We start from the raw sequence: 25,216 nt of genomic DNA, 5'->3' as shown, positions 1-25,216 counted from the left end.
TCTGACCCTCGCTCACTCCAGCCCTCCTCCTTGGACTGATCCTCAGGATCTGGCTTCACTTCGGGGGCCAAGGTGCCCTGAGTATCATTGTCCTGCCTGCAGGGGTCCTGTCTACTGTCCTCAACAGCTGCCTTCCTGTCTCACTGCTGGCATCCTGGGCACCTCCTCAGGAATGGGTGCCCATCGCTGCGAGCCAGCCCGAAGCCTGCTCCCAGGGTACCAGGGTTGGGCGGATTGAGGCTCCTGAGCCTGGGGGCCTTTGCCGGCCACCACAGTGGAGCCCTAGGATTTCGGCCAGATAAGAGCTCAGGCTCTGGGGTCAGATGCTCTGGCTTTGAACCAGGGCAAATTTCTTAACTTCTCCCTGAAGTAAAATGAGGCTAAGGGTACAGAGTTGTGAGGGTTAGATGCGCTAATGTATGTGAGGAGTTTAGAGCAGGGCCCCACGCAGAAGAACTCAGGGAATGTCCATGATGATGATGATGTGAATTTCAACTGCCCTGAGGTCTGGGAACACTTCACCTTGTCCCAGTTTTTCCCCATACCCTGAGGCACTTCAACAGTAGACCTCATTCAAAACAAACAAAACGAACCTACCCAGTTTTATAGAAAGAAACGAGGAACAATCTGTAAGTTGATGGGAGAACCTTAGATAGTCTGCGAATATTCTAGGACATACTTAAAAATGTTTCCAAACTGCAGGTCAGGACTTTTTAGTGGGTAATGAAATCAATTTAGTAGGTCGTTGCCAGCATGCTTTTAAAGATTCTATTCATTTATTTGAGGGGAGTGGACAGAGGCAGAGGGAGAGGGAGAGGGAGAGAATCCTAAGCAGACTCCCCGCTGAGCATGGAGCCCAACGCAGGGCTCAGTCTCATGATGCTGAGATCATGACCTGAGCCAAAACCAAGAGTCTGACGCTTAACTGACTGAGCCACCCAGGCACCCCCTCCAGCATGCTTTTAATAAAATAAAAGAGGAAAAGAGGGGGCGCCTGGGTGGCTCAGTCAGTTAAGCGTCTGCCTTCGGCTTGGGTCATGATCCCGGGGTCCTGGGATCGAGCCCCACATCGGGCTCCCTGCTCAGCGGGAAGCCTGCTTCTCCCTCTCCCACTCCCCCTGCTTGTGTTCCCTCTCTCGCTATGTCTCTCTCTGTCAAATAAATAAATAAAATCTTTAAAAAAATTTAAAAATTAAAAAAAAAGAGGAAAAGAATTCCCAAAAGGAAAATATCAGAGTGCCTGGTGAGTACTGAAAGCAGATAATGTTTTATGAAACATTGTTTTGATGTTACAGATACATGTTTATTGAAACAGGCCTGTTGGGTTGCACGGGCCTATTGGGTTGCAATATAAATGCATTTCTTGTTGTGGGTCATTGTCGAAAAAGCTTGAGAACTAGTAATTAAGGAACTACAGTGGGGTGTCTGAGGAATCCCATTTCACTTGGGACTTTTTCTTTCTTCCCCATTTCCAAGCACAGGAGAATATATGTGTGAGCCATGGCCTCTGTCTCCCTCCCCTGCAGAGTCGGCTTCCCAGGGCCACCTGGACCTCACGGAGCTCATCGGTGTGCCATTGCCCTCATCTGTGTCCTTTGTCACGGGCTATGGTGGCTTCCCAGCCTACAGCTTCGGGCCTGGTGCCAACGTCGGCCGCCCGGCCAGGACCCTCATCCCACCTGCCTTCTTCAGGGACTTTGCCATCAGTGTCACGGTGAAGCCCAGCAGTGACAGAGGCGGCGTACTCTTTGCTGTCACCGATGCCTTCCAGAAGATCATCTACCTGGGCCTGCGGCTCTCGGGCGTGGAGGAGGGCCGCCAGCGGGTCATCCTCTACTACACGGAGCCGGGCTCCCACGTGTCTCACGAGGCTGCTGCCTTCCTGGTGCCCGTGATGACCCACAGGTGGACCCGCTTTGCGGTGGTCGTCCAGGGCGAGGAGGTGATCCTCCTCGTGGACTGCGAGGAGCACAGCCACGTCCCCTTCCAGCGGTCCTCTCAGCCCTTGGCTTTTGAGCCCAGTGCAGGAATCTTTGTGGGCAATGCAGGAGCAACGGGGCTGGAGAGATTCACCGTGAGTCTAAGCCCTGCAGATCAGGGAGGCCCCTGGACGCCGGGCAACCAACCCAAGCAACTACTCTTATTATTTTGTTCTTATAGCCTCAGAGAGGCATGTGTGTGCGGCGGGAAAAGCCGCACTCCTGGGACCCAAAACCTAGATTTCAGTCCTGTTTTCAGTTTAGCCTGATGATGTTAGAGCATGGATTCTCTGATCTTCTCTGGGTCTTCTTATCTGTAGGCGATGATAAGCAAACCTACGCCATGGAGTGGTAGAGTCAAGTGGGATGGCCTGAGTGAAAGTTCTTTGTGCATTTTAAGACATTATAAAAGGAGGAAGGTTTATTATTTCTTCAGCAATTTTTTACCTTTGGAGAGGAGTGCCAGGTGCATTTAAGTAATTTCTGCGAAGGTGGAGGCAGCTAGAAGGCCAGAGGGAGAGGTAGTTTCTCTCTCTCCTTTTGGACAACGTGCCCTGAAAAAATAGCAGAAAATTAACTCTCCTGTCAAAACAGGCTTTTAGGAATAAGCCATTCTAAGAAAATCCCTAAGTTACTGTAGTTACGCATCTAGTCAGCACACATATACCTTAGCTAACTGATACAGGATGGTAGCGGGGGAAGAGTTTGGGTTTACTTGTAGTACAGCAGGAGACGATGAGTGAATCTGAAGAAGTTAAAATCCAGTTACAATTTTTCCACACTCACGTTGGGAGCATCATGGAGAACGAACTGTCGGGGGTGGAGAGAGGAGGCGGGAGTGGAGGCAGGGAGGCTGGCTGGCCACTCTTCTTCACATGAGGCCTGCCAGCCAAGGAGCTTCGAGCCACAGGGGAAGGACACTTTCTGGGAGAGGGGAGACAGGCATCCTAGGGTACCCACTTACAGGCTGGGGACCTGGGACCAGTTAGGAAGCTGCTGTGAGTCTGTGCTTTGAACACAGTACTCCCCAGGGGCTTCTCCAGCTGGTGGAGCTCATATTACATTGGCCCAAGGAGGGCCCTGTAAATGAGAGCAGGCCAAGAGGTGGCTTGTTCCCTTGTCATGGCCCCAGGCAGCACATTTCTCACACCTGGCCTCTCTCTTGGTGGCCTGGTCTCCGTTCCAAGGACAATCATGCTTGCCACTTGTGGTCATGCTGTGGACGAGCAAGTGGTGACTTCTGACCCTGTGCTCTTCCCCCAGGGCTCCATACAGCAGCTCACCGTCCACCCTGACCCCAGAATCCCTGAGGAGATGTGTGAAGCCGAAGAATCCTCGGTGAGCCCCCATCTCCCCTGCCCCTGCCCCCAGCTGCCAGTTGGCCCGGGACGGCTGGACGCCCAGGCAATTCCTCTTTCCCAACGTCATGGAGTCTCTAAAATCTCTCAACTTGTCAAGCGCTGCCTCAAGTCCTATTTTGGGCTTTTTGGCTTTATTTATTTATTCATTTTTAAGAGCTTCAGCCATCTCTTTTGGGGGGGGCGGGGGGGGGCGGGGGTGGGTTGCGTTTCTTCTAAGGTGTTAGGTTCTTCCGTGGCTGTGGCAGTCCGTGGCCTGATTTCCAGACTTCCTGCCAAGAAAGGGTGTCAGGATTCTAAAATCAAAGTTAAAACTCTAAGGCATGAGTGTAAATTCCTATAAAAGCGAACCTAAATTTAGCTTTTATGCTTGGCAAATGAATCTGTTCCTAAGTTGGGGATGGAGTGGCAGGCAGGGAAGAAAGATGGGTCCTTCCATGCCCCCCTTCCCCTTCTGCCTCCCTCCCCCCTCCCAGGATCTATGGATCTACTGAGTCCCTGCTAGGTGACAGTCCTGGGGGATGCTGGAAATAATGAGACACACTGGCAACTGTCTCTGTCCTCAAGCTGCTCACACACACTTACACGCCCAGAGGCAGTGACAGAGCTAGGGGTGACTGGAACCCGGGAGGTCCTCAAACCCGAGCTCTCTGGGTTGGGTGGGGGACATGAAGCTGAAAGGAGAGGAACCAGAGTAGGCAAGGGAGGAGCTGATACCTGACCAATGACAAGCAAGTATCAGCTGGATGAGGGAGAAAAGGTGTTTCAAGCAGAAGCCTTAGCTTGATGCAAAAAGTCAGAGGGGAGCACAGCGTGCCATATTCCTAGAGCTTCTGTTTCTCTTTGGGGGGGGGTATTAACCCCAAAGCAAAGCATAAGTTGATTTCATTCATTTAGAAAAAAATGCTTCCTGTTTAGTGGGAGAGCCCTTCAGAGGTGGAATTTGGCTCTGTAAGAATGTTTGCCCTGCCTGAGGCCATGATCCTGGCCTGACGTTCCAATGAAGCTGGGAGGAGGGAAATCTTCCGTGTATTCATACCCTTCTTTCTGCAGTGTTGTTAGTACTGGAAAGGTAGAAGATGCCCAAGAGTCCAAGAGTAAGGTATTACTTACAAAATGATGGCCCCCCAGCCTCCCTCCAGCGAACATGTGGAGACCGTACTTTCATCTAGATTAAACGGCTCATTATGAAGATAAGGTAGCAATAGGAAGATGTTTTCCAAATGTCATGGTTCTCCAGCTTCATTCACTTGATAGCCATGCAAATGGGAGTACCTCTGGGAGAGATTGAAGGGACCTGGACACAATGAAAGTGGGTATGTTAGAGAGACTATATATTGACTGTAGTTTCTCATCTGCGTGAGCAATAAAATATGGAAGGAACAGTGAAAAGAATAGCCACTGTGCTCTCTCTCAGTTCCTCTCTCTGGCTCTGTCCATCTCTTTCTCTCTTACACACACACACACACACACACACACACACACACACACACACACACACACACGCAGTTTCTCCAAAGGAGTGACCGTCTGTGACTTCTCTTCTCCTGGCATGATTTGTCTTCACACAGGCTTCAGGAGAAGCCAGCGGGCTTCTGGAGACAGAGGGCGTCGCTGAGATCTTGGAAGCTGTCACCTACACTCAAGCCCCGGTGAGTCCTTCTTCTCACGCAGAAGGGCCGTACCTTCTCGGCCAGCTTTTAGGGGCCTGGAGTCAATGGAGCGTGCCTGGGCCTGATATCTCTGTTCTTAGATCTGTGGCTTCAATTGTGGGCTCACCTGGGAAGGTCAGGAAAGTCCTGGCCAAAGGCATTTGGCCATAGCCCCGTGCCCGTTATCTCTGGGCCACTTTGTGCCATGGCCGCAAGAGGACTGTCCAAAGGCAAACGTTGTGCTGCCCTGCCTCTCGGCTCTGTGAGCTTAGGTAGCATACTCAGCTTCTCTGAGCCTCAGCTCCTCTTCCTGCTAATCAGAGTCCTGTCTCAAGGACGTGTTGGGAGGGTCAAATGAAGCAGTGCAGGGTCAGGGCCTAGTGTCTGGCACGAGGGAAGTGGCCCTGAATGGTGGCTGGTGTCACATTTGCTCCGGGCTCTGGACTCTGAGAAAGAAGGCAGGGCCCCCGCTCCTGGGAGATGCAGTCTTCCCAGGACCTCCCTTCTGGCCCCATGAGAAAGGTGGCCATCCTCACAGTGATGGGGGCCTCCTCCCTCCTGGGAATGTACTCTGTGGCCCAGACAAGGAAGTGGTTTTGAAAGCACTGAGTCAGACTGTGGGGACGGCTGGAGCCCATTTTTAATGAAAACAGCCAGCAGTGTCTGAGTCATTGAACACAGAAGCCCAGCAATCTCCTTGACTGGTCTAGCACATTCTATAGACTCATCTCTGATAAAAGAAAGCAAGGGAATAAGGCAGAGGCTATAGATTATAGACCTCTGGTGACAGAGGTTTGGGTGGGGCAGAATAGAACTATAGTCTGTTAGTGCAGGGGGTGGTGCTTAAAGTTACCCTCTTTCTGTTCAGAGGTATATGGAAAACTGCCCTTTGTACAGATGGACAAACTGAGGCCCCGACAGGGGACAAGATTGGCCCTTGGGTGCCTGGGCAGAGCTGAGGCTAGAGCATGGGCCCCCTGATGCCTCATCCAGGGGTCAGGCTACAGCCCTGTGCTTCTGGCCTGGGCGGTGTTGCAGAGGTTCATCCCTAGGATCACAGCCAATTCTAGGGCAGATGAGATGGAAGAGGCAAGGGTCCAAGGTGGTCTGGGAGGTGATGGTGATGGTGGCTGCTCTGGGCAGTGTTGTAACCCTGTGTGCCACAGCTCTGGGCCCCCCCGGTGGCGTGTGCAGGGCACCTGCAGCAGGGCACAGAGCGGTGGTCCCTTGGGCCTTCTAGCCTGATGCTGTCCCCCAGTGTACCAGTTCACAGCTAGGCTTGAGTCCAGCTCAGGCAGAGACGCCAGTAACACATGGTGGCCTCGTGAGAGGGACGGGAAAGAGGAGTGAGGTTTGAGAGCATGAGATGATCATGGCAGCAGGGACTGGTCAGGGAGGACTTTCTGGTGGAGGAGGCATTGAAGCTGGGCAGCTCTGGACAGGGGTCGAGAAAGGGAGGGGATGGAAGAGGACCAGCATTTCTCGATACTCACTGTGGGCCTGGTGCTTGTGTAGACATGACTTGATTTAATCCTTGCAACAGCCTTGCACGGGAGGTGGCGGCAGGTGCTCAGGGAAGAGGGCGGCTTTGCCAGGGTCAGGCAGTGGTGAAGTCAGGACCTCAGGCCACAGTGCCGCAGACGCGGGGCAGGTGCACGAGGACGCTGCAGCCGGGAGGAAGTAAGGAATACATCCCTCCAGGATCTGGAGAAGAGAAAAGACATTTGAGGGACTCAGTGGCCCCTGAGGCCCCCCTGAACACTTTCTTTCATAGACTTCCCAGCCCCACGGTCCTCAGTGGTGTTAAGAGAACTGGTGCGTATCAGAGTCCCACCAGGTGTGGTTCAGCTCGGCCCCTTACTCGTTGTGGACCGAGAGTCAGTAACTTCCTCCTCCTGGGTTGAGATGCGGCGTGCCTACATCACCAGGCTGGTGCAAGTTACGTGGCCCCCGTGAAACACGGGCAGCACTTGGCACACGGCAGCCCTCGGTGTGTGGTGGTGGGTGTTGCTCTTGACTGATAAATTTTTTTTTTTAAGATTTTATTTATTTATTTGAGAGAGAGCATGAGGGGGGGAGGGTCAGAGGGAGAAGCAGACTCCCCACTGAAAGGGGAGCCTGACACGGGACTCGATCCTGGGACTCCAGGATCATGACCTGAGCCGAAGGCAGTTGCTTAACCAACTGAGCCACCCAGGTGCCCCTTGACTGGTAAATTTATTGTGCTAGAGTGCCCTGTTCCTCTTGAGGCCCCCCTTCCCACCACCTGCTTCCTGGTTGGCTGGAGACTGGGGCTGCAGGGCATGCCAAACCGCTGTGGTTGCCCTTGGTCCTTAACAGAATTCTCTCTGGGCTGTGGGTCCTCATGCTAACTAGTCTGTTCCTGGTATCAGAGTCCCGTTCTCAGGCTCCCGGCATGGCTCCTGCAGAGCGTTCACTTTGCTTTTTGCCGGGAGGTGCTTTTCCATTCATTCCTCAGAGGAGGCACTGGAGCACAGAGGAGTGAAGAGCTTTGTCCTCAGGGCTGCCCAGCCTGGAGGTGGCAGAGCCAGGTCTCCAGCTCGGGTCTAGGGCTCTGTCAGGCACGTCACCATCTCCTGGAGGGGCTCCGTGGCTCCCCCTCGTGGCCACCCCTCCAGGACGGGGGAATTTCCCTCTTCATGCAGACATTCCCCTCCCATCTGTCTGCCTTCTCTCTTGGAATGAATCTCACTTCCCTGTCCTCTCCTCTTCCAACCTGCCACCCTGCAAGACACAAGCCATGACCAGCAAACTGAATCATGGGCTGCCTGAGCAGACAGGGACTTAAAAAGCCAGCCCTCCTCACCTCTTCCCCATTTAGGGCAGAAGTCCCTGCTACCCCATGCTTCCCCCTAAGTCAGCTTCTGTTGACACACCTTTCCATTTCTGGAAAGTTCTATCATGCTTAGTTAGAATTAATGTCCCTATGGTTCTCAGCCCTGGCTGTGCATCAAAACTGCGTGTGTGTCTTGGCGGGGGGTGGTGGGGCAGTGGGGGTGGGGGCGGTTACGTCTGGGCTGCATACCTACCTGGACATTCAGCTTCAGGGGGTCTGGAGTGAGGTCCAAGAAAGTGTACTTACGAAAGCTCTGCAGGTGATTCTGATCCACAGCCAGGAACTCTCTTCCATCCACACCTAAATGCTCACAGTTTTCCCAGACTCCATAAACATTTGTAATCTCTTAGTCCAGGCCTTGGCCCCGGTGGTCTGTTTGCCTGGAGGGCCCTGCCCGCACCCCCCACCCTACCTGGCCAATTCCTAACTTCTCCTTCAGAATCCCTTGTTGGAGCTTCCCTCCTGCACTCGGCTCTCACCTCTGGTGTCCCACGCGCCACAGTCAACCACACTGTGTCTGAGTCTGGGTCTCCCCATAGTCCAGCAGTGTAAGGGTAGACACTCTGTCTTATTTCTTCATTTTTGTATCCCTGGGGGCCAGCGAAGGACCTGGCACACCAGGGGGCCTCAGGAAATACATGTGGAATGAATAACTCTGTGAATGAGAGAGAGGCTCAGCAAACCTCTACACTTTTAATACCAAGTCTTGAGACTCGACAGTCCCATTTCATCATCAGCCACACAGGATCCGCATCCACACTAACCCCTGAAAACCAACGGCCACCTGTTGGAGGCAAGACACCTGGCCCGAACCACCAAGGGTCAGCTTACCAGCAGGGACGTCCTCCAAGAACCACGGCAGAGTGCCCCCTGCTCCTTGAAGGGAAAGGAGAGGAACTGCCTGGGGTGGAGCTCTTACCACCCTGCTGGGGCACCGCGCAGTCGGGGAGGAGCAGGGAAGCCCGCGTGGAGTTCCTCACAACTTCCGGTGGTGGCACCTGCTCTCTGCTCCCACTGCCCGCCCTGGTTCTAGCCTCGCTGGTCCTCTGTCATGCAGCCTCCTGGTCTCCTGACCTAAACCTCAACTCTCAACCCTCAAATCCATGCTCTCATTGGTGCCAGGGTGAACTCCCCAAAGCACACACTTCTCTTGAGCATGCTACCCATGAAGGCCCCAGGTCCAAGGCCAGACTTCTCACCAAAGAACTGGCCTCCCTGCTCTCTGCCACCCCCGGCTCTGTCTCCCTCTTCCCTCCCTGAACCCTCAAACCCTTGCCAGGCACAGGTAGCCAGGCCCTGACAATGCTGTGTCTCGTCTTACCCAGCGCCTCCCTCCATCCCTGTCTTCTGTAACTCTCCTCATTCTTGAAGTCCCAACTTCTTGGAGGCTTCCATTCCTGCTTCTACCCTGGAGATTTTATAGTACAATAACCTATATTTTCTTTTTCATACATAAATATTCCATACTCGTTATTGGAAAAACTGCAACTCCAGGTGAGCAAAAAAGATAAAGCAGTCACCTTTAATACCAACACCCAGAGCAAAGCACTCTGGGTGCCTCAATAGGGGTTGCTCTTTCTCAAAAATTTAAAATTCCAGTGATGTGAATAATAATAATAATACGTAGGTTCATACTATGGGCCTGGCTCTGTGTTGAGCTCCTCCGTGTGCTTTCTACCCTGTGAGTAGTCACTGTTGTCCCATTTTGCAAAGGAGGAAGGTTATATGACTTGCCCAGTAAAAAGTAGCCAGTAAGTGGAGTGCAGAGATTTGACCTAAATTTGATTGTAAGAACTGAACCATTGAATCCCAAGTTATGGTGCCCATAAGAATCCCCTCTGTTCTGATGGACCAGAGACTTATTGTTTGTACGCTGGATTCTGACATTAAGGAAATAATCTTCTGTTATTAGGCTAGGCGAGTCATGCTACTATAACAAAAATCAGCCCTAAAAATCTCAGTGGCTGAGTTGTTTCTTATTCATACCACAGGTCCAACACTGGTCTGCAGGATCCTTCCATTCACCACCTGCAACTCCTTGAGCTCAGAAAGGGATGAGACTGTTTGAACATCCCCAAGCCCTGGGCTTAGGAGCTGCTACCTGATCCTGGCTCTAGGGATGATGTCATGACCTTTGTGGCCCCCCCCATCAGGATTTCTGCCTAGATCTTGAAGCTGCTCTGTGTTTCCAACTGTTGGGGGCTTTTGTCTGTTCATTTTTCTCTACTTGGTAAATTTAATTAAGACACTGACTGCTTTTGGAAAAGCTGCCCAGATCCTGAAGTTTCCTTGGAAGGAAATCACACCCATCTTATATTTATTTCATAGGCATGCAGTTCACATCTGGGACTGGATTTATATGGTTTTTACTGAGGACAGCCTGGTTCATTCATTTGTTTACTCATTCATCCCCTCATCTAAGAGATCTTTATTGGGCATCTCCTCTGTGCTGGTCCGAGATGTGGGGTCCTTGTGCTTGAGCTTCAGCCAAGATGAGCAGAGTCTTACTATAAACAGAACAGAATTTAATTACCCCTAGCATGCACCTTTTTCAGGTCCTGGGAGGTTCAGTGATAGCCTACGTATATAATAGGCAGGTCCAGGCATTTTTCTGGGTTTGTTCAGCATGCTGTGGATGTATTATTTCCTCCAGTGAAAATCACTGCCATTTTTTCTGCTTTCCTCCCAAGTAAGCTCTCGTTTTTAGCTCTCGTTTTCCCTCCCTTCAGTCTAAAGAAGCAAAAGTTGAACCCATAAACACACCTCCAACTCCATCACCTCCTTCTGAGGATGCGGAGCTTTCTGGTGAGCCTGTACCTGAGGGGACTCCGGAAACCACCAACTTGAGTGTCATCACGCACAGAAGCCCTGAGCAAGGCAAGTCCCCGAAGCGCCTTCATCCACAGTGGTCTTTTATGGAGTGATTCCTGTGTGCCCAGCCTGTGTGACATATGCCACGTAGAGCCTCTCATTTCACCTTCCCCTCAGTCTTCCGAGGAAGGAATTATAACCATCCTCATTTTATAGACAGGATGGGGAAATCATGTCACAGAGAAGTTAAGTTACCTAGCTGGGGCACTTTGGCTTGTAAATGGCAGAGCTGCATTTGAACTTGGATACTTGAACTTTTTTTTTTTTTTTAAGATTTTATTTGTTTATTTGAGAGAGAGAGAGAGAGAACATGTGCGCACAAGAGCGAGAGAGAGGCAGAGGCAGAGGGAGAAGCAGACCTCCTGCCCGATGTGGGGCTCGATCCCAGGACCCTGGTAGCATGACCTGAGCCAAAGGCAGACGCTAAACTGACTGAGCCCCCCAGGCGCCCCTGATACTTGCACTTTTAACCCTGGACTCTGGAAGGGCTTGAGTTCCAACAGAAAAGCTTGCAGTAATTGTTGCCGTTAATGAAATACCTACTGTTTGCCAAGTGTTCACCTACTTCATCTCCAATCCTGACAGTCCATCTCCTGGTTGGTATTATTGGCCAGTATTTTATGGGTGGAAAAAATGATGCTTGGAAAGGTAAGTGACATGCCCACAGTCACACAGCTAGTGAGTGGTGGGACGGACCATGTGCCCAGGCCCGACTCCAGAATCCCTTTCCAGCTTCAGCTGCAAACTCCTGACTCTCAGAGGATAAGATCAGGTCATCAGAACTCCTGTGGGGCACGCAAGGGAAACAGGTGGCCAGAGAGAGAGACAGGCAGGCACCCACGGGTCAGCAGCAGGCTCAGGGGGAGTGCTGGCCCCCTGGCTCCCAATCCAGGGCTCTTGCCCCTGACCCTTGTCCCCCGATGTGTGCAGAGGACAACCTGGTCAAAACCCAAGATCTGCTGCAGCGTGACATGTGTCCAAGACTGAGACGGGTCTGCACTTCCTGCCCTTTATCAGAAGGGCAGCAGCTTCAGACCGAGGTTACTGCTCATGCCAGAGCACCAAAATGCAGGGCAGAAAACAAGGACGAAAACGCACTCGGCCTGTAGGAAAGACTGGGTGGGCAAGTTGTCTTTCATGTATAGGTATGGCTCTGATGCTGGTGATGCAGAAGATGTAATGACCCAGCAACGGACTCGTGCTATACTCCACGAAAAAAGCAGATTTCAAAACTCTATGTGTGCTGTAACCCTAACTTTGAATATATTATTTATATCTATTTATATTAGAGCAGTGTGTGTATGTGGTGTATGTGTGTGTGTTGTGTGTGTGTGTGTATGTGAGAGAGAGAGAGAAATAGACAACAAAATGTTCTAAGTAGTTATCTGGGTGGTAGGATTGTGGGTGGCTTTTCTTTCTTTACTTCTGTGTTTAACAAGCCTTCTGTAATCATATGTATCATTCTTCTTTTCACTTCTGCCATTAGTAAATGCATGTTATTTTAACAACTAAATTGAGACGTCTGTGGGTGAGAGCAGGTATACAGTACTGAATAGGAAAAAATTTGTATCATAATTTCATACAGTCATAATACAAGCACGGAGTCAGGGTGTTGCCGGGGAAGACTGGGGACAGAGCAGACAGTTTGGACAGAAGCTCTGCTCAGCCACCTATTTGCTCTTGGGCCTGGGGCACATTGCTTAATATTTCCAAGCTTTAGATTCTCTTTTTTTTTTAAGATTATTTATTTATTTGAGAGAGAGAGAGAGTACATGAGCAGGGGTAGGGGAGAGGGAGAAGCGGGCTCCCTGCTGAGCAGGGAGCCCGATGTGGGGCTCAATCCCAGGATCATGACCTGAGCTGAATTCAGGCAGCCCCTTAACTGACTGAGCCACCCAGGCGCCCCAAGCTTCAGGGTCTTTACCTCCCCTCTGGAGGGTTCACAGTCCCTGCCTCCCAGGTAGTTTAGAGGATTAAACCCTTCCCAGGGATGTGAAAGTGGTTTATGAATTGTGAAGGCTGTTCTCCTGGGTGGAATTAGGATCTCTGAGGAGGGGCAAGGAGCGGGCAGAGGCTGCAGGGCCAGGCAAGAGCCTCTCCTAGACTGGGGGGGGGGGGGGGGGCGGTGAGTGCAAAGGAGGTGGGAGCCAAATGCAGACTGGGACAGAGATCCAAGCACTGCTCGTCTGTTTCCTGCGATCAGCCAGACTCCTTTACTGGCAGAGAAAAGGCCAAACAGAAACAACAGAGCTTGCTGAAGTGTTCCTGTTCTTATTGGGTGGACAGCCCAGATGGTGAGGAGAAAGGGGCCTGAACCCTGAGCCCTGTCCCCTTCTAGGGAAAGCTACCTAGTAGTTTTATTCCAAGCTTTCCTGACACCATCTTGGCCCAGGGCACCCCTCCCTCCACCCCCCAACCTAACATCCTCCAAGGAGTGGGGACTCAGAGGTATGGGGTCTGGCCTGTTGTTTGCACAGCACCCTCTGGTGGCCAGATCCGGGAAGACAAGAGAGAGTGGTGATGCCGGCAGGGGTCCTTCAGCATCTTCCCCTGCCCACACAGTTCTCACTGTGGGACATGCGTTAGTACAGCATGGGTGGATATGGCCTGACGCGGGGACAGGCTGACCTGGCTTCAGGGCCCCTCCAAGTCACTTACTTTCTGTGGGACCCTGTTCCTCCTCAACAAAATGAGGTTAATCATAATAAAGTGCTAATGTGCACATCAGAGTAGCACACACATGCCACGAGGTGATAGTGGGCAGCCTGAAAACGCGGGATTCCTGTCCTGGCTCAGCTCCCCCAGCTGTCAGGCAGTGGGACGGTCCTTGTGGGTAGGGCAGATGGGCTAGCGGGAAGATTAAGTTAGGTAGTGCATGGGACAGGCATACATTCATATTAGTATAATTTATTTGTCTTTGCTTTAAGACTCTACTTGTTTATTTATTTATTTATTTTAAAGATCTTATTTATTTATTTGACAGAGAGAGCACAAGCGGGGGGAGCAGGGAGCAGCAGGCAGAGGGAGAGGGAGAAGCAGGCTTCCCGCTGAGCAGGGAGCCTGATGTGGGACTCCATGTCCCAGGTCCCTGGGATCATGACCTGAGCCGAAGGCAGACGCTTAACCGACTGAGCCACCCGGGTGCCCCCCACTGGTTTTTTAAATTGCAAAAGAGTTATGTGCTTGTGGTAACAGTTCAATCAATGCAGAGTTGTATGAACCCTCCAAAATAGCAATTTCCTTTCCTATCCTCTGGAGGAAACCAGTAGTAAGCATGGGTTAGCCAACTTTGTGTGGTTTATCTGCACACACATAATGTATCTATATATTACAAATGTTACTTAATAATTGTGTTAGTTATATAGTGATGATTATATATATAATGATCATAAAACTTGTACACTCAAATAGTTTTTTTTTCCCTCTACACACTTAGAACCACACTGACAGTGAAGATTTATGAATGGCTAACTAAATTGCTAACTCTATTTAGGGACTGTCCTCAATGCTTTTTCTGTATTAACTTATTTAATCCTTGAAGCACGTAACCTTCCAAACAACCTTGTAAAATAGGAATTGTTGTTCCCAATTTATGGATGAGGAACCTGAGGCCCCGGTTGAATGACTCGCCACAGATCACATTCCTAGTAAGCGGCAAAGCCGGGTTCCCACCCCACAGGTGGTGCCGGAGCCTGTGATCAAAGCACGGTGTGACATTGCCCTTCAACGTCATTTTTTCTGCAACTTGGTTTTTTCCCCTCTTAATCCTGTATTATGGACATCTTTTCAAGTTAATAGGTAAAAAGATACTTCATTCTTTTCCAAGATTACAAAGTGCAGTTATCAATTACAGAATGCCTGCTTCCGTAGGGTCTGGTGAGGTCCTGAATGGCACACTGGAGGGAGTTCATACTATGGACGGTGCCCCCATTACAGATGTTGGCTCTGGGGATGGGGCCTTCATTCATGTCACTGAAGAGGTGAGTGAATGGTAAATTTCATTTGCTAAGTCAGTAAGTTTGTTTGCTCATTTCAGACTTGATGGTGACTTGTGTTAGGCATGGTAAAGAATCAAGAGGGTTTTCGCTGAACATCATGGTACAGAAGAGAGGAGACCAGGGCCCAGGAGGCTCTCCAGGGAAGCACCAAGACAGGGGGAGGAGGTGCAGCACAAGCTGGTCCTCACACCTTCCGCGGGGGATGCGTGCCGGCTCCTCACCACAGTACCCACCTCCCTCCTGCTCATTTGTGAAGACACACAGCCTTTTCCTTTGGAGCCCCTTTAAGACAGAACCAGATTGATTGCACACATGCATGTCCACCATTGTTATGTAATTGGCTTTTACACCTGCAAAGCCAATTTTTTAAATGCTAGACACAGTAAGGTGTGAAATTAAAGCAAATGTCTTCTTCTCACAACAACCTCTGCTAAAAATCCACAGGTTCAGCTCATTCTTTCTGCTATCCTGGGATGAAACTCAGACACTTCTCATGCTCTCCCAGCCATGACCTGATAATAACCTATTTTCACAGCTACTTCCAAAGTCCAGTCCAGCATAATATTAAAATTTAGTCCCTTTGTCTCCCAAATTCCAAGGAACACATATCCAGGTCACAAATGGTTTGTAGTGGGGAGAAGGGAGGAGAAAGTCCCAGCACACTGATGATTGTCTCCAAAGGAATTCTTTACCTTTTCCTCTATAGCCCAGAGGCAGGTGGCAGGCTAACCCTGATAGAACTGATTTCCTTTCTTGTCTCTTAGTACATCCCACACAAGTGGTCTGGTTCCTGCTTCTAGCATGTGAAGTGTACTTAATTGTACAATGAATTAATTGTTCTTAATTGTATTTTAGTGTAAGCCCCTTGGGACTTCAGCTGAATTTGAGGCAGAAAGAGTCTCATTTAAAAATCTGTGACATCATCTTTTCTCTCTTTTTTGGGGGGAAGACAATAATTCTGCAAGGATTCATGTTGTAGGAAAAAAGGTTCTGTGGTCAGATACATTTGGGAAATTCTCCACTTTATATCCTCCTTATTATAGACCCCTTAAAGTCCTACAGCAAGGAAATCTAACCTTGATAAGCTTAGTGGTAAAGAGCTACTTTTTGCAAAACAGAACAAAACAGAATGACCCCCGTGCCCCTCAAATTTAAAAGAAAAAAAAAAAAACCTTTGGAAACTGCGATAAAACATAGTTTGATGACCCTAGCAGCCAAACTGCTGTTTCCATTTCATGCATCTGCTGTGTAACCTCCAGAGAAGGTTATGCTTTTCCCAAGGAAACTGAGTCCCAGAGAGAGAAGAATCATGGGGTTCAGTCTGGAGAAGGCTGGGGAGGACAGAGTTGTTGCCTGCATATCTCTGAATCTCCATCAGGGGCAAAGGCATTCGACTTGTTTTTATGGCTTCTGGACGGGCACATAGGGAAGGTCACAGGGAGACAGATGTGTCTAGATAGACGTGTCTGGAGCTGGAGCAGGCTGACTCCGGAGACAGGGATCTCCTGGTCACTGGGCATGTGCAAACAGATGCTTGGAATCAAACAGGAGATACAGTTGCCTTGCGACCTCTCCTGTCCCTGGGATTCTGTGATTCTGGGACTGTCGTGGGGCTGGGGTGACGTCATAGATAAGAAAGTGCCTTGAGAGAAGGAAGCTACAGAAATGCAAGCTGATAGAAAGAGGGGTGTGAGCAGTCTTTTCTGTCCAGCCACAGGCACACTGATCGGAGCCATGGGCCCAAGTGACATGGTCCCTCATGATGCTTTTGTTTCAGGGTGTGCATGCCGGAGAAGGTTTGGCAGCCACAGCGGCAGTCGGGGAGGCTGAGGTGCCCACCAGCACCGCCAGGGAAGCAGAGACCAGCGGTGTGCCCACTGGGGGGCCAGCCCTCTCCTTGTCCACTGAGGTCATGGGGGAAGGGGTCACTCTGGTAAGTAGCTCAGAGCATATGCCGTTTCTGGGGGAGGGTGGGCATCTTAGGTCTTCCTTGTCAGTCGGCAGAATGCGGAGTGATGGCCTTGTGGGATCAAGTCTGAGTAGACACTGATTCGGAGGCTGAAGGGTCTTGTTGCCTCATTCAGCAGATGTTTGCGGAGTGATGTGTTATGCTGGGCACAGGTAAATCCGGTAGACCAGTTCCTGGGCACAGAGCTGTAAGAGGTGCAATAGGAGAAGCACCGAAAAGGGCCCAGAACCCAGACTTGGGGGTCCTGGAAGCCTTCCTGGGGAAAGAATGCCGAAGGCGAGACTATGGGGACACGTAGAAGGAGCCTGGCAGCTGGGAGTGAAACAGGTGCTCTAGGAGGGGGGCCAGCAGGAGCAGAGGCCTGGCGGCATCAACAGGAACATGAAAAGAGGGTCCGTGTGTGAACAAGGGGGTGCAGGGAGGCCCCTGAGGCCCTGGGAGCCGTGAGGTGGAGCTGGCGTGTGTTCCGAAGTGGGGAGTAACTGAAGGGCTAGTGACCTGGTCAGAGAAGGACTGAGAAAGTGGAGGAAGGGTGGGAGAAGCAAGCCTGGAGGCCGGGCCCGGGATCAGAGGCTGTGTCGTGGTCCGGGCAACGGGCGGTATTGGCTTGCTCCGGGTTCGGTCAGCGATGTCGTATCCCGCCAAGAGTCTCAGCGAGTAAAGGCCTGGAAGGCGCCCAGCGGATCTGCCACGGTGACTGTCGGTGACCGTGGGGAGCGCAGGGTTAGGGATGCGGGAGGGGTGGGAAGGAGAGTGAGACGAGCAAGTGGTCCGCGAGGGCAGCCAGCTGCGCTAATGAGAAAGAAGGCTGTGCATTTGCGAGACCCTGGGTTTTGCCCCAGCACCACGACTGGGCGTCGGTGAAAGTCCCACCCCTGGGAGTCGCGGAAGGGAGATGGCAGGGACTGTGGTGGGCAGCACCGAGGGTGGCGGGGAGGAATGGGGTGAGCCACACAGGTGGCACGTTGGTCAGGGACTCACGCCTCAAGTGGTGTGCGAGGCACGGCTTTCTGCATGGGTGCCACGTTCGCGGCATCAGCACAAGGTGAGGACTAGGAGGTGCAGGCGCCTGAGGGGCCCGGGCTGTCGGCTACCTCCAGCCACACTGACCGCAGTGGACCGCTGACAGCTCCCTTGTGATGTCTTCCTGTTCAGGGTGCAGATGCTGAAGAAGGCTCGGCAGCCGCTGAAGAAGGCTCGGCAGCCGCTGCAGCTGGAGAGGCCGAGGTGCCCGGGAGCACCGCCGGGGAAGTGGAGACTGGCAGTGTACCCATGGGGGGAGCCACCTTCTCCATGGCCATCCAGGACACCGGGGAAGGGGTGACACGGGTGAGGAGTGCCAAGTGCCGCAGGGTCAAGGTCATAGCTGGAGCAGGTCCTGACCTTCTCGGAGGACCAGTCTTCATTCTGCTCCGCGCATCCAGAGGAGCCTGAATGGGGCACCTCTCTGAAGGGGAGCTGGCCAAGGCCTGGGTGCACGTGTGCTGGAGCCCTGTTGGCTCCGGGACTGCACACGCTGACAGCCCCAGCAGGCCAGTGGGGAGCCAGGCTGGGAGCAGGTGGAGAGCCAGCGAGGTGGGGTGGTCTCAGGGGCCCACTCCCTCCACCAGCAGTAGGGCAGGAGCCAGGGTGGAGGAGCCTGGATGTGAGCGGAAGAGGTGATGGTGGGCAGCCCACAAGCATGGGCTGTCAGAGGGCAAAGGAAGTTCAGGGTCAAGGGCAGGGCCAAGCCTCCTCAACCCTGTCCTTAGGCAGCATGGAGATAACGTTCCCAGCTCGTGAAGGCGGGATGCAAATATTTCAGGACACCTGGCAGGCCTATCCCTAAAATGTCATTACAGCGGCGGTCCTGCAAGTTCTTCAGACTCAGACTCAAACCTGGACTCCTTGTGTCCACTCTTGTGATCCCATCTCAAAAGATTTCCCACCTCAAAAGACTGGGACCACTGCCCCCCAATCGGCCAATCCAGGATTCTCTTCTGTCTTCCTGACTCCCCACATCCCGTCAAGCATGCATCAAGTCTTGTTGATTTTTCTACCTAAGTCCACTATGCACCTGCCTCCTTCTGCCCTTCCCCAGTGCCAGCCTGTGGACTGAGACAGCACGTCCCCAGGCCAGACAATGGCTGAGGCCCCTGCCTCACCTCCTTCGTCCCCTGCCCCACCTCCTCCTGTGGGGGCAGCCTTCTGCTTGGAGCTTCCCGCTGCCCTCGCTGCAGACTCTGCTCCCCGACCTGGCCACAGGACCTTTCAGGGTCTGGCCTGGCCAGCCTCGGTGACCACATCGTGGGTCACTGTCTCCCTGGCTCTCAGTGCTCCCACCTCACTGACCTTCCTTCAGTTTCTTGAATGTGCCCGGACCCTCTCCTCTCCGCCTAGAACCTTTTCTTCCTTCTGCTTTGCCTTTAATCCTGGCTGATCCTTCAGAGTTCAGCTCAAATACCACTTTGTCAAGGAAGTACCATCCCAGCAGCGCCTGGGTGGCTCGTCAGACACTTATCCGGCCAAAGCCCTCGGCAGCGGTGTGCTGTAGGGGCGTCCGGGGGATGGGTGCACTGACCTGAGAGGTGCGCTCCAGCCTGGGGTTCCGGGGCTCTGTGGGCCAAGGCGGGTCTTGCATGAGCAGAGCTGTGGCCATGTGAGTTACCTATCTGGTGGCCCAGCGGCTTGCTTCCCTGCAGTCACACGCCTGCTGAACCAGGGGGTAGAAGAAGTGGCCGATTCTCATGCCATTTTTTTTCAGGTTGCAGTCGGTGAAGGAATGTTCACAACACCAGCAGCTGCAGCAGAAGTGCCCCTCAGCACTTCTGAGGAAGAGGAGACTCGCAGGGTCCCCACAGGTGGCCTGGTTCCCCCTACACCCACAGCGGCCCCTGAGCAAGTGGTTGCTTCTGTAAGTGTCTCCTAGCATTTTCTGTCTGGCTCACAGCAGGGAGAGGGGTCAGTGTCGTGAGACAAGAACAGTCGCTGGCCTCCCGAGCGGCGAATGCAACACTCAGCTTTGGGAGAGCACAGATCACGGGTCGGCACCACTGGAGGGAGGCAGGGTGTCTGGAAGCAGGTCAGAGAATCAGGTGCCCAACCCTGCTACTTCCTAGCTTTGTCCAAGAATTTTCTCAGAGTGCTGCCAAGTCGGAAAGGGCTGCTAGGGACAGGGGGAAGGAGGAGATGCACGTATGGGAGGGGGATTATGAGTCTGGGCTTCTGTGACCATGTCGCGCGTAACGACGGTTGAAGGTAAGCAAGTGTTGTGAAATTGGACTAGCACCGTAGGAATGACAGTCACCCAGACTCTCGGGCAGCCTGCTGCGCCTTGCGTCACAGGCCAGGTGAGGTGATTCCTCTCGTTGGTTTTGCTTTTCAGGGTTCTGGTGATGAGGAGGACCTGGCAGCAGCCGCAAGAGAGGAGTCCCTGTCTGGGACTGTGGCCGAAGAGCTGGACAGCAGTCCCCCTGAGGGGCCACCACTGCCCATACCCACAGTGGCTTCTGAAAGAGGGGTTACTCCGGTAAGTGGCGTAGAGGCGCGAAGATTTGGCGTGGCCTGTCTGACCGAGGAGAAAAAGAAAGGCCAGAGTCCTGGGAGGGACCTGCCCCTGGCTTGCTTAGAGGTGGGTTTCATTTTGGTTCATAAAGTTCCAGATTTGGGCATTTGAGGGGCGTGCAACCTGGGAACACACAAGGAAGCTGCAGGGTGCAGAGGAAAAAGCAAGAGGTAAAAAGGTGGGGCACTTGGCTTCATGTCCCAAATTGTCCCCAAATTCAAATGAGAACTTTGTAACAGACAGAGCTGGCCAAAGACGCCAAGACCCCATCTCAGATGTCACGAGGGCCCCATCCCGGATTCAGGGAAGCTTGTAAGACCTGGTCACCTGCACGTCCAAAGCCTTGAGGCTCAGGCTACAGCACTCCAGGACTAACCCCTATGGTATCTAGTTAAACCAGCTCTGTTGGTGGTAGTGCTGATGGGCTTACTACTTCTGAGAAGCTCTTTGCTAACACATATTAACAACCATGAAACTACATAGTGTTGACCCAGAAGCTTCTGTTCTGGGAATTAATCCTAAAGGAGATAGTCTGCTATGTAAAAAGGCTTGGTTGTATACAGATTTGCTAATCTCCGTATTACCCATAATAGAAAACAAATCGGACACAGTTTAACTAGACAACCGTAGGGGGGTTGGTCGAGTAAAGTATATTCCAATAACGGAACATTATGCAGCTCTTAAAATTATACTTGTTAGGAGTATTTAGTGGTGGGGGAAATACAACCTAAGGTTAGATGATAAAAGCTGGTTATAAACTTGAGTACGTTGTGTGGTCGTAACTATTTAAAACTACGCTCACGTGCAAACTCTGGAAGGAAATATGTGAATGTTAGCAGTTGTGACTTCAAAGTGGTAGGCCTGGGGAGGCCTGGCAGGTTCCTAATACATTTTGGTGTTTTCACCATGGGCGTTTATGACTTTTACAGTGGGAATTTGTAAAAGCTCTAAGAAGAGTCCAGGCATGGGGGAGAACAGGGAAAGGGGGAGCCAAACAGATGGTAATTCATCCTGGCACGTGACTGACGAAGACTGATCACCCTTAAGTGCCTGTGTCAGGAACTGTCATTGAAGGGAAGTGGAAGCCTCAGTTCATGAGCAAATGGTTTAAAAGCACGTGGTAGGGACAGCCAAGCGAGCACCCACCCCAGAACGTCCTTAGGATCCCTGTGAATCTCAGCCACCCAAGCCAGTGGGGGAAACGGACATCCAGGTCTGGCTCTGCCACAGCTCTTCTCATCTCTCTCTCTGTTTACTCATACGTAACATGGGGTCCTAGTACCTACCTCTTGGGTTGTGGTGAGGATTAAATGAACCAGTACATGGAAAAGTTTTTCTACCGCGTGGCATACACCCAACCAATTACGTATATAGAATTATGTTGCAGATGAGGCCCAGAGAGGGTTAGGGGTTTGCTCAGGGTCATACAGCTCCCAGGATATGAGTAGGGGTAAAAGCCTTAGTATTTGGACTTTGTCCCTTTGTGTTTTGCACTGTCCCCAGCCACCCGTCTTCAGACATGAGCCAGAAGCCGGTCATCAGGGTCCACGTGGTCTAAATGAGGTCACTCCATGTCTAAGGTCTTCCCACTAGTCACTTGGAGAATACTTACCAAGAGCCTAGTATCTGCTGGGTGTGAGCGGCATGGCAGAGGCTAGGTGGCCACACCCCTGCAGGGGCTCGCTGCAATCCCTCAGGCCACCCTCAGCTTGCTAAAGGGTTCACGCATCAGAGCTGAGCTGCTCTGTCATGTCTTTGGGACACAGACCAGGTTCCAATGACACCTTCTTGTCTTCAGCTCAGAGAGGCCTTGTGGGAAGGAAAGGGCAGGTTGGGCCCCAAGCAGAAAAGGCTGGTGCTGTGACCGTTCGGAGAATGCATTGGCTCTGGTCAGGTGCCTGGAGCCTGTTATTTGGAGTTAACCTAGTCAGTTCTGATCAAGGAAATAGCAGAGGCAGTAAGAGGACCGAGTCCCAAAGAGCCCGAACTGGGAGTCTAGGAGATCCACAAAAATGGCGTGGGGCTCAGTTCTGGCCACCTCTCTTCACCGGCTGGAGACCTTGACCTCTGCAGGCCTCAGCTTCCCCATTTGTAATCAGAGGGTCCTTCCAATTCTGGTGTTTTCTGTGGCTAGGCTCCAGTCTCTGCCCCTGATTTTCTTCCTGGGAAAGCTTGGGCACACGGGAGCTTCAGAGACCTGGGTTTGCTTCTTGGTAGTTGTAGGATTCCCGGAGAGGTCTTTACCACTTCTGTGCTCCAATTTCTCCATCTGTAAAATGGGGGTGACGATGACTACCTCCTCGAGGATGTTGTCAGAATGAAATGAGGTGACATTGGTGGGAATGTTTTGTCTGGTGTCTGTCACCACAGAATGATAACAGACTCCTCTTGAAGCAGCCCTGACGTTAAACTGTCACCGAGGGGCTGTGCCCACAGCCGCCAGGACCAGGGCCCCCAGGAGTCCCACAGCCTGTGGAGGTCCCACCCACAGAGCCTGCTCTGGGGACCTTCTCGTCTGCATGCTGGTCTCAGTCTTCGCCCAGCCCCGCTGCCACCTTCCCCAGGATGGAGGGTGCTCTGGCCCTGGTGCCCCATGAGGCTGCCGGTGGGGATGGAGGGGAAGGAGGGCTTGGGGTCTGGGGAGGGTGGTATCCTCACTTTGAGCTGGCCTCCTCAGTGGGCTTCAGGTGCCAGCAGGGTTCCGGGGAGCAGTAAGGGAGTCTGAGGAGGGCATCACGCCACACAGGTTTTGTGCGAATTCCCTCTTCATGTTTCCGTTCCTTTTGGTGGCCCACGCCATTCTGTCACCTTTTTTGTCAGAGCAGCCATTTCTCTGGACCCCGTGACAGCTAAATGTCCCCGGGGATGCTGCCCTTTCTCATTTTCTGCTTCATTTTTCTTTTCTCCTTCTCCTTTCCAAGTGGGTGTTCCTGTCACTCGGAAGCGTTTCCTGAGCACCGGCCAGGGGCCAGGCGCCGGAGCCTGGAGGTGATTCAGGCACCAGGCCTGCCCTCCAGGAGCCCCCTGTCCCGGAGAGGCAAGCCTACGAGCAGTAAAGGCTCTGGGCAGGCTACAGGGCTGGTGGGGGGAGCAGGGTGGCCAGGACCCACTTCAGAGGGAGACACACGGGGCCTGGCTACCAAGCTTTCATAGGACCTGGACTGGGGCGTCGAGCGGGGGGGCCCTAGGTGACGGGATGGGGAGGGTCCCTACTGCCTCCTTCCTTCCATCATTCCCATCCACGCTATGCGTGTGGTGCAGAAACGAAGGGCTCCTGAGCCCAGAGTGGGTCGGGTGCCCCTTGGGCTGGCTCATGAAGAACAAGCCTTCTTCAGCCCTGCATAAGCCCCATCTTAAACATGAGTAGTTCCTACAGGGAGGAGAGGGGACAGTGTGTGTGTGTGTGTGTGTGTGTGTGTGTGTGTGTGTGTGTGTAGGGGGTGTGGGGACAGTGTGTGTGTGTGTGTGTGTGTGGAGGGGGGTGTGGGGAGAGTGTGTGTGTGTGTGTGTGTGTGTGTGTGTGTGGAGGGGGGTGTGGGGACAGTGTGTGTGTGTGTGTGTGTGTGTGTGTGGAGGGGGGTGTGCGGACAGTGTGTGTGTGTGTGTGTGTGTGTGTGTGTGGAGGGGGTGTGGGGACAGTGTGTGTGTGTGTGTGTGTGTGTGGAGGGGGTGTGGGGACAGTGTGTGTGTGTGTGTGTGTGTGTGTGTGGAGGGGGGTGTGCGGACAGTGTGTGTGTGTGTGTGTGTGTGTGTGTGGAGGGGGTGTGGGGACAGTGTGTGTGTGTGTGTGTGTGTGTGTGTGTGTGTGTGTGTGTGGAGGGGGGTGTGGGGACAGTGTGTGTGCGTGTGGAGGGGGGTGTGGCCAGCACTCCACTGACCTTCTTGTTCTCTTTAGGCCGAAGCTGGGGAGGGGCTTCCTGGCCCCCCTGAACCTGCCAGGCCTACCGGACCCACGGTGAGACCCCCTATCCGGGCTCGGCACACAGCGTGCAGGGGGCTGATGCCGAGCAATAGGCACAGGCACAGGCTCGGGGTGCCTTCCAGTGACACGCCGGGACCCTCACCTCTATCAGAGCCCTCAGGGAGCTCGGGAGCAGTCTGTTTACATCCCATTTATATCCTGCGCCCTGAAGGACCCACATGTCTCTCAGCCACATCCCAAACGACTCCGTCACCATGCCCCAGACCTGCTCCTCCCTCAGGATGCCCCGCCTCTGGGAGTGGCGCCCCATCTTCCTGGATATCAAGACAGAAATCAGGAAACCTCCCCCAGTGGCCCTCCGCCTCCCGCGCCCCATCCAGCCAGCCTCCAAGCCCCGAGTCTAGCCCGTCCCTCAGACAGTGGCAGCAGGCCCCCTGTCCCCGCCTCCCTTCTGCCACCCGCATGCGCACACCACTGCCACCCATCTCAACCCTGCCCTAACCTCCAGCCCAGGTCCTCCTCCGGGCCTCGGAGCCCGTGCTCCATGCACGTTCCATGATTTACTTCAGCCTCCCCTGCTTCTTGTGCTCAGGAATTAAGTCCCAGAAAGGGGTTTTTAGAAATTCCCTTTTGTTCTTTGGAGGAATTTGATGGCATTCAACAAGTATGCACCGAGTACCTTCTTGGTACCAGATCGTGTGCTAAGATACTGGGCATCCAGAGGTATCTCGGGATGGGCCAACCCTGGAGGGGTCCTAGTCTAAAGGGGCTGACAGACATACACACAACTGAGCTTCAAGTCGGGTGGTCCTACTACCAACTCAAGACCTCAGCAGAAGTTGGTGAGAGCACACAGTAGGGAGAAATGAATTCTACCTCCACCTGGAAATGGGCGGGGAGGGTTTTCTGGAGGTGGTGACAGTGGAACTAGGCCTTGAAGGATGAGTAGGGGGTTGGAAGGCAGGAAGGGAGGCTGAGAAGATGTGAAAGAGCACAGTATGTTTGAGGACTGGCTGCCCGTTGGCTGTGCGGCCAGAGGTGGTGGGGAAGGAGGGGAGGGGTAGAG

General features: G+C 52.8%; 1 protein-coding gene across 2 annotated transcripts in view; it reads left to right on the top strand.

Annotated features, from left to right (window-relative positions):
• COL15A1 (collagen type XV alpha 1 chain) overlaps positions 1 to 25,216 on the top strand; it is a 102,776-nt gene that overhangs the window by 34,706 nt on the left and 42,854 nt on the right. For both annotated transcript variants that reach the window (XM_027615536.2, XM_027615537.2), the window contains exons 4-13: positions 1,527 to 2,074; positions 3,243 to 3,317; positions 4,909 to 4,989; positions 10,576 to 10,723; positions 14,588 to 14,697; positions 16,493 to 16,648; positions 17,840 to 18,013; positions 19,428 to 19,577; positions 20,049 to 20,192; positions 24,124 to 24,183. In XM_027615536.2, coding sequence (XP_027471337.1) covers positions 1,527 to 2,074; positions 3,243 to 3,317; positions 4,909 to 4,989; positions 10,576 to 10,723; positions 14,588 to 14,697; positions 16,493 to 16,648; positions 17,840 to 18,013; positions 19,428 to 19,577; positions 20,049 to 20,192; positions 24,124 to 24,183 — 1,646 coding nt within the window. The remainder of the gene's footprint in view (positions 1 to 1,526; positions 2,075 to 3,242; positions 3,318 to 4,908; positions 4,990 to 10,575; positions 10,724 to 14,587; positions 14,698 to 16,492; positions 16,649 to 17,839; positions 18,014 to 19,427; positions 19,578 to 20,048; positions 20,193 to 24,123; positions 24,184 to 25,216) is intronic.

Source organism: Zalophus californianus, chromosome 13 (genome assembly GCF_009762305.2).
Source record: "Zalophus californianus isolate mZalCal1 chromosome 13, mZalCal1.pri.v2, whole genome shotgun sequence".
In the NCBI taxonomy this organism is placed as follows: Eukaryota; Metazoa; Chordata; class Mammalia; order Carnivora; family Otariidae; genus Zalophus; species Zalophus californianus.
Note: the sequence above shows the minus strand (reverse complement) of the source record. Positions and strands in the feature narration are given on the sequence as shown.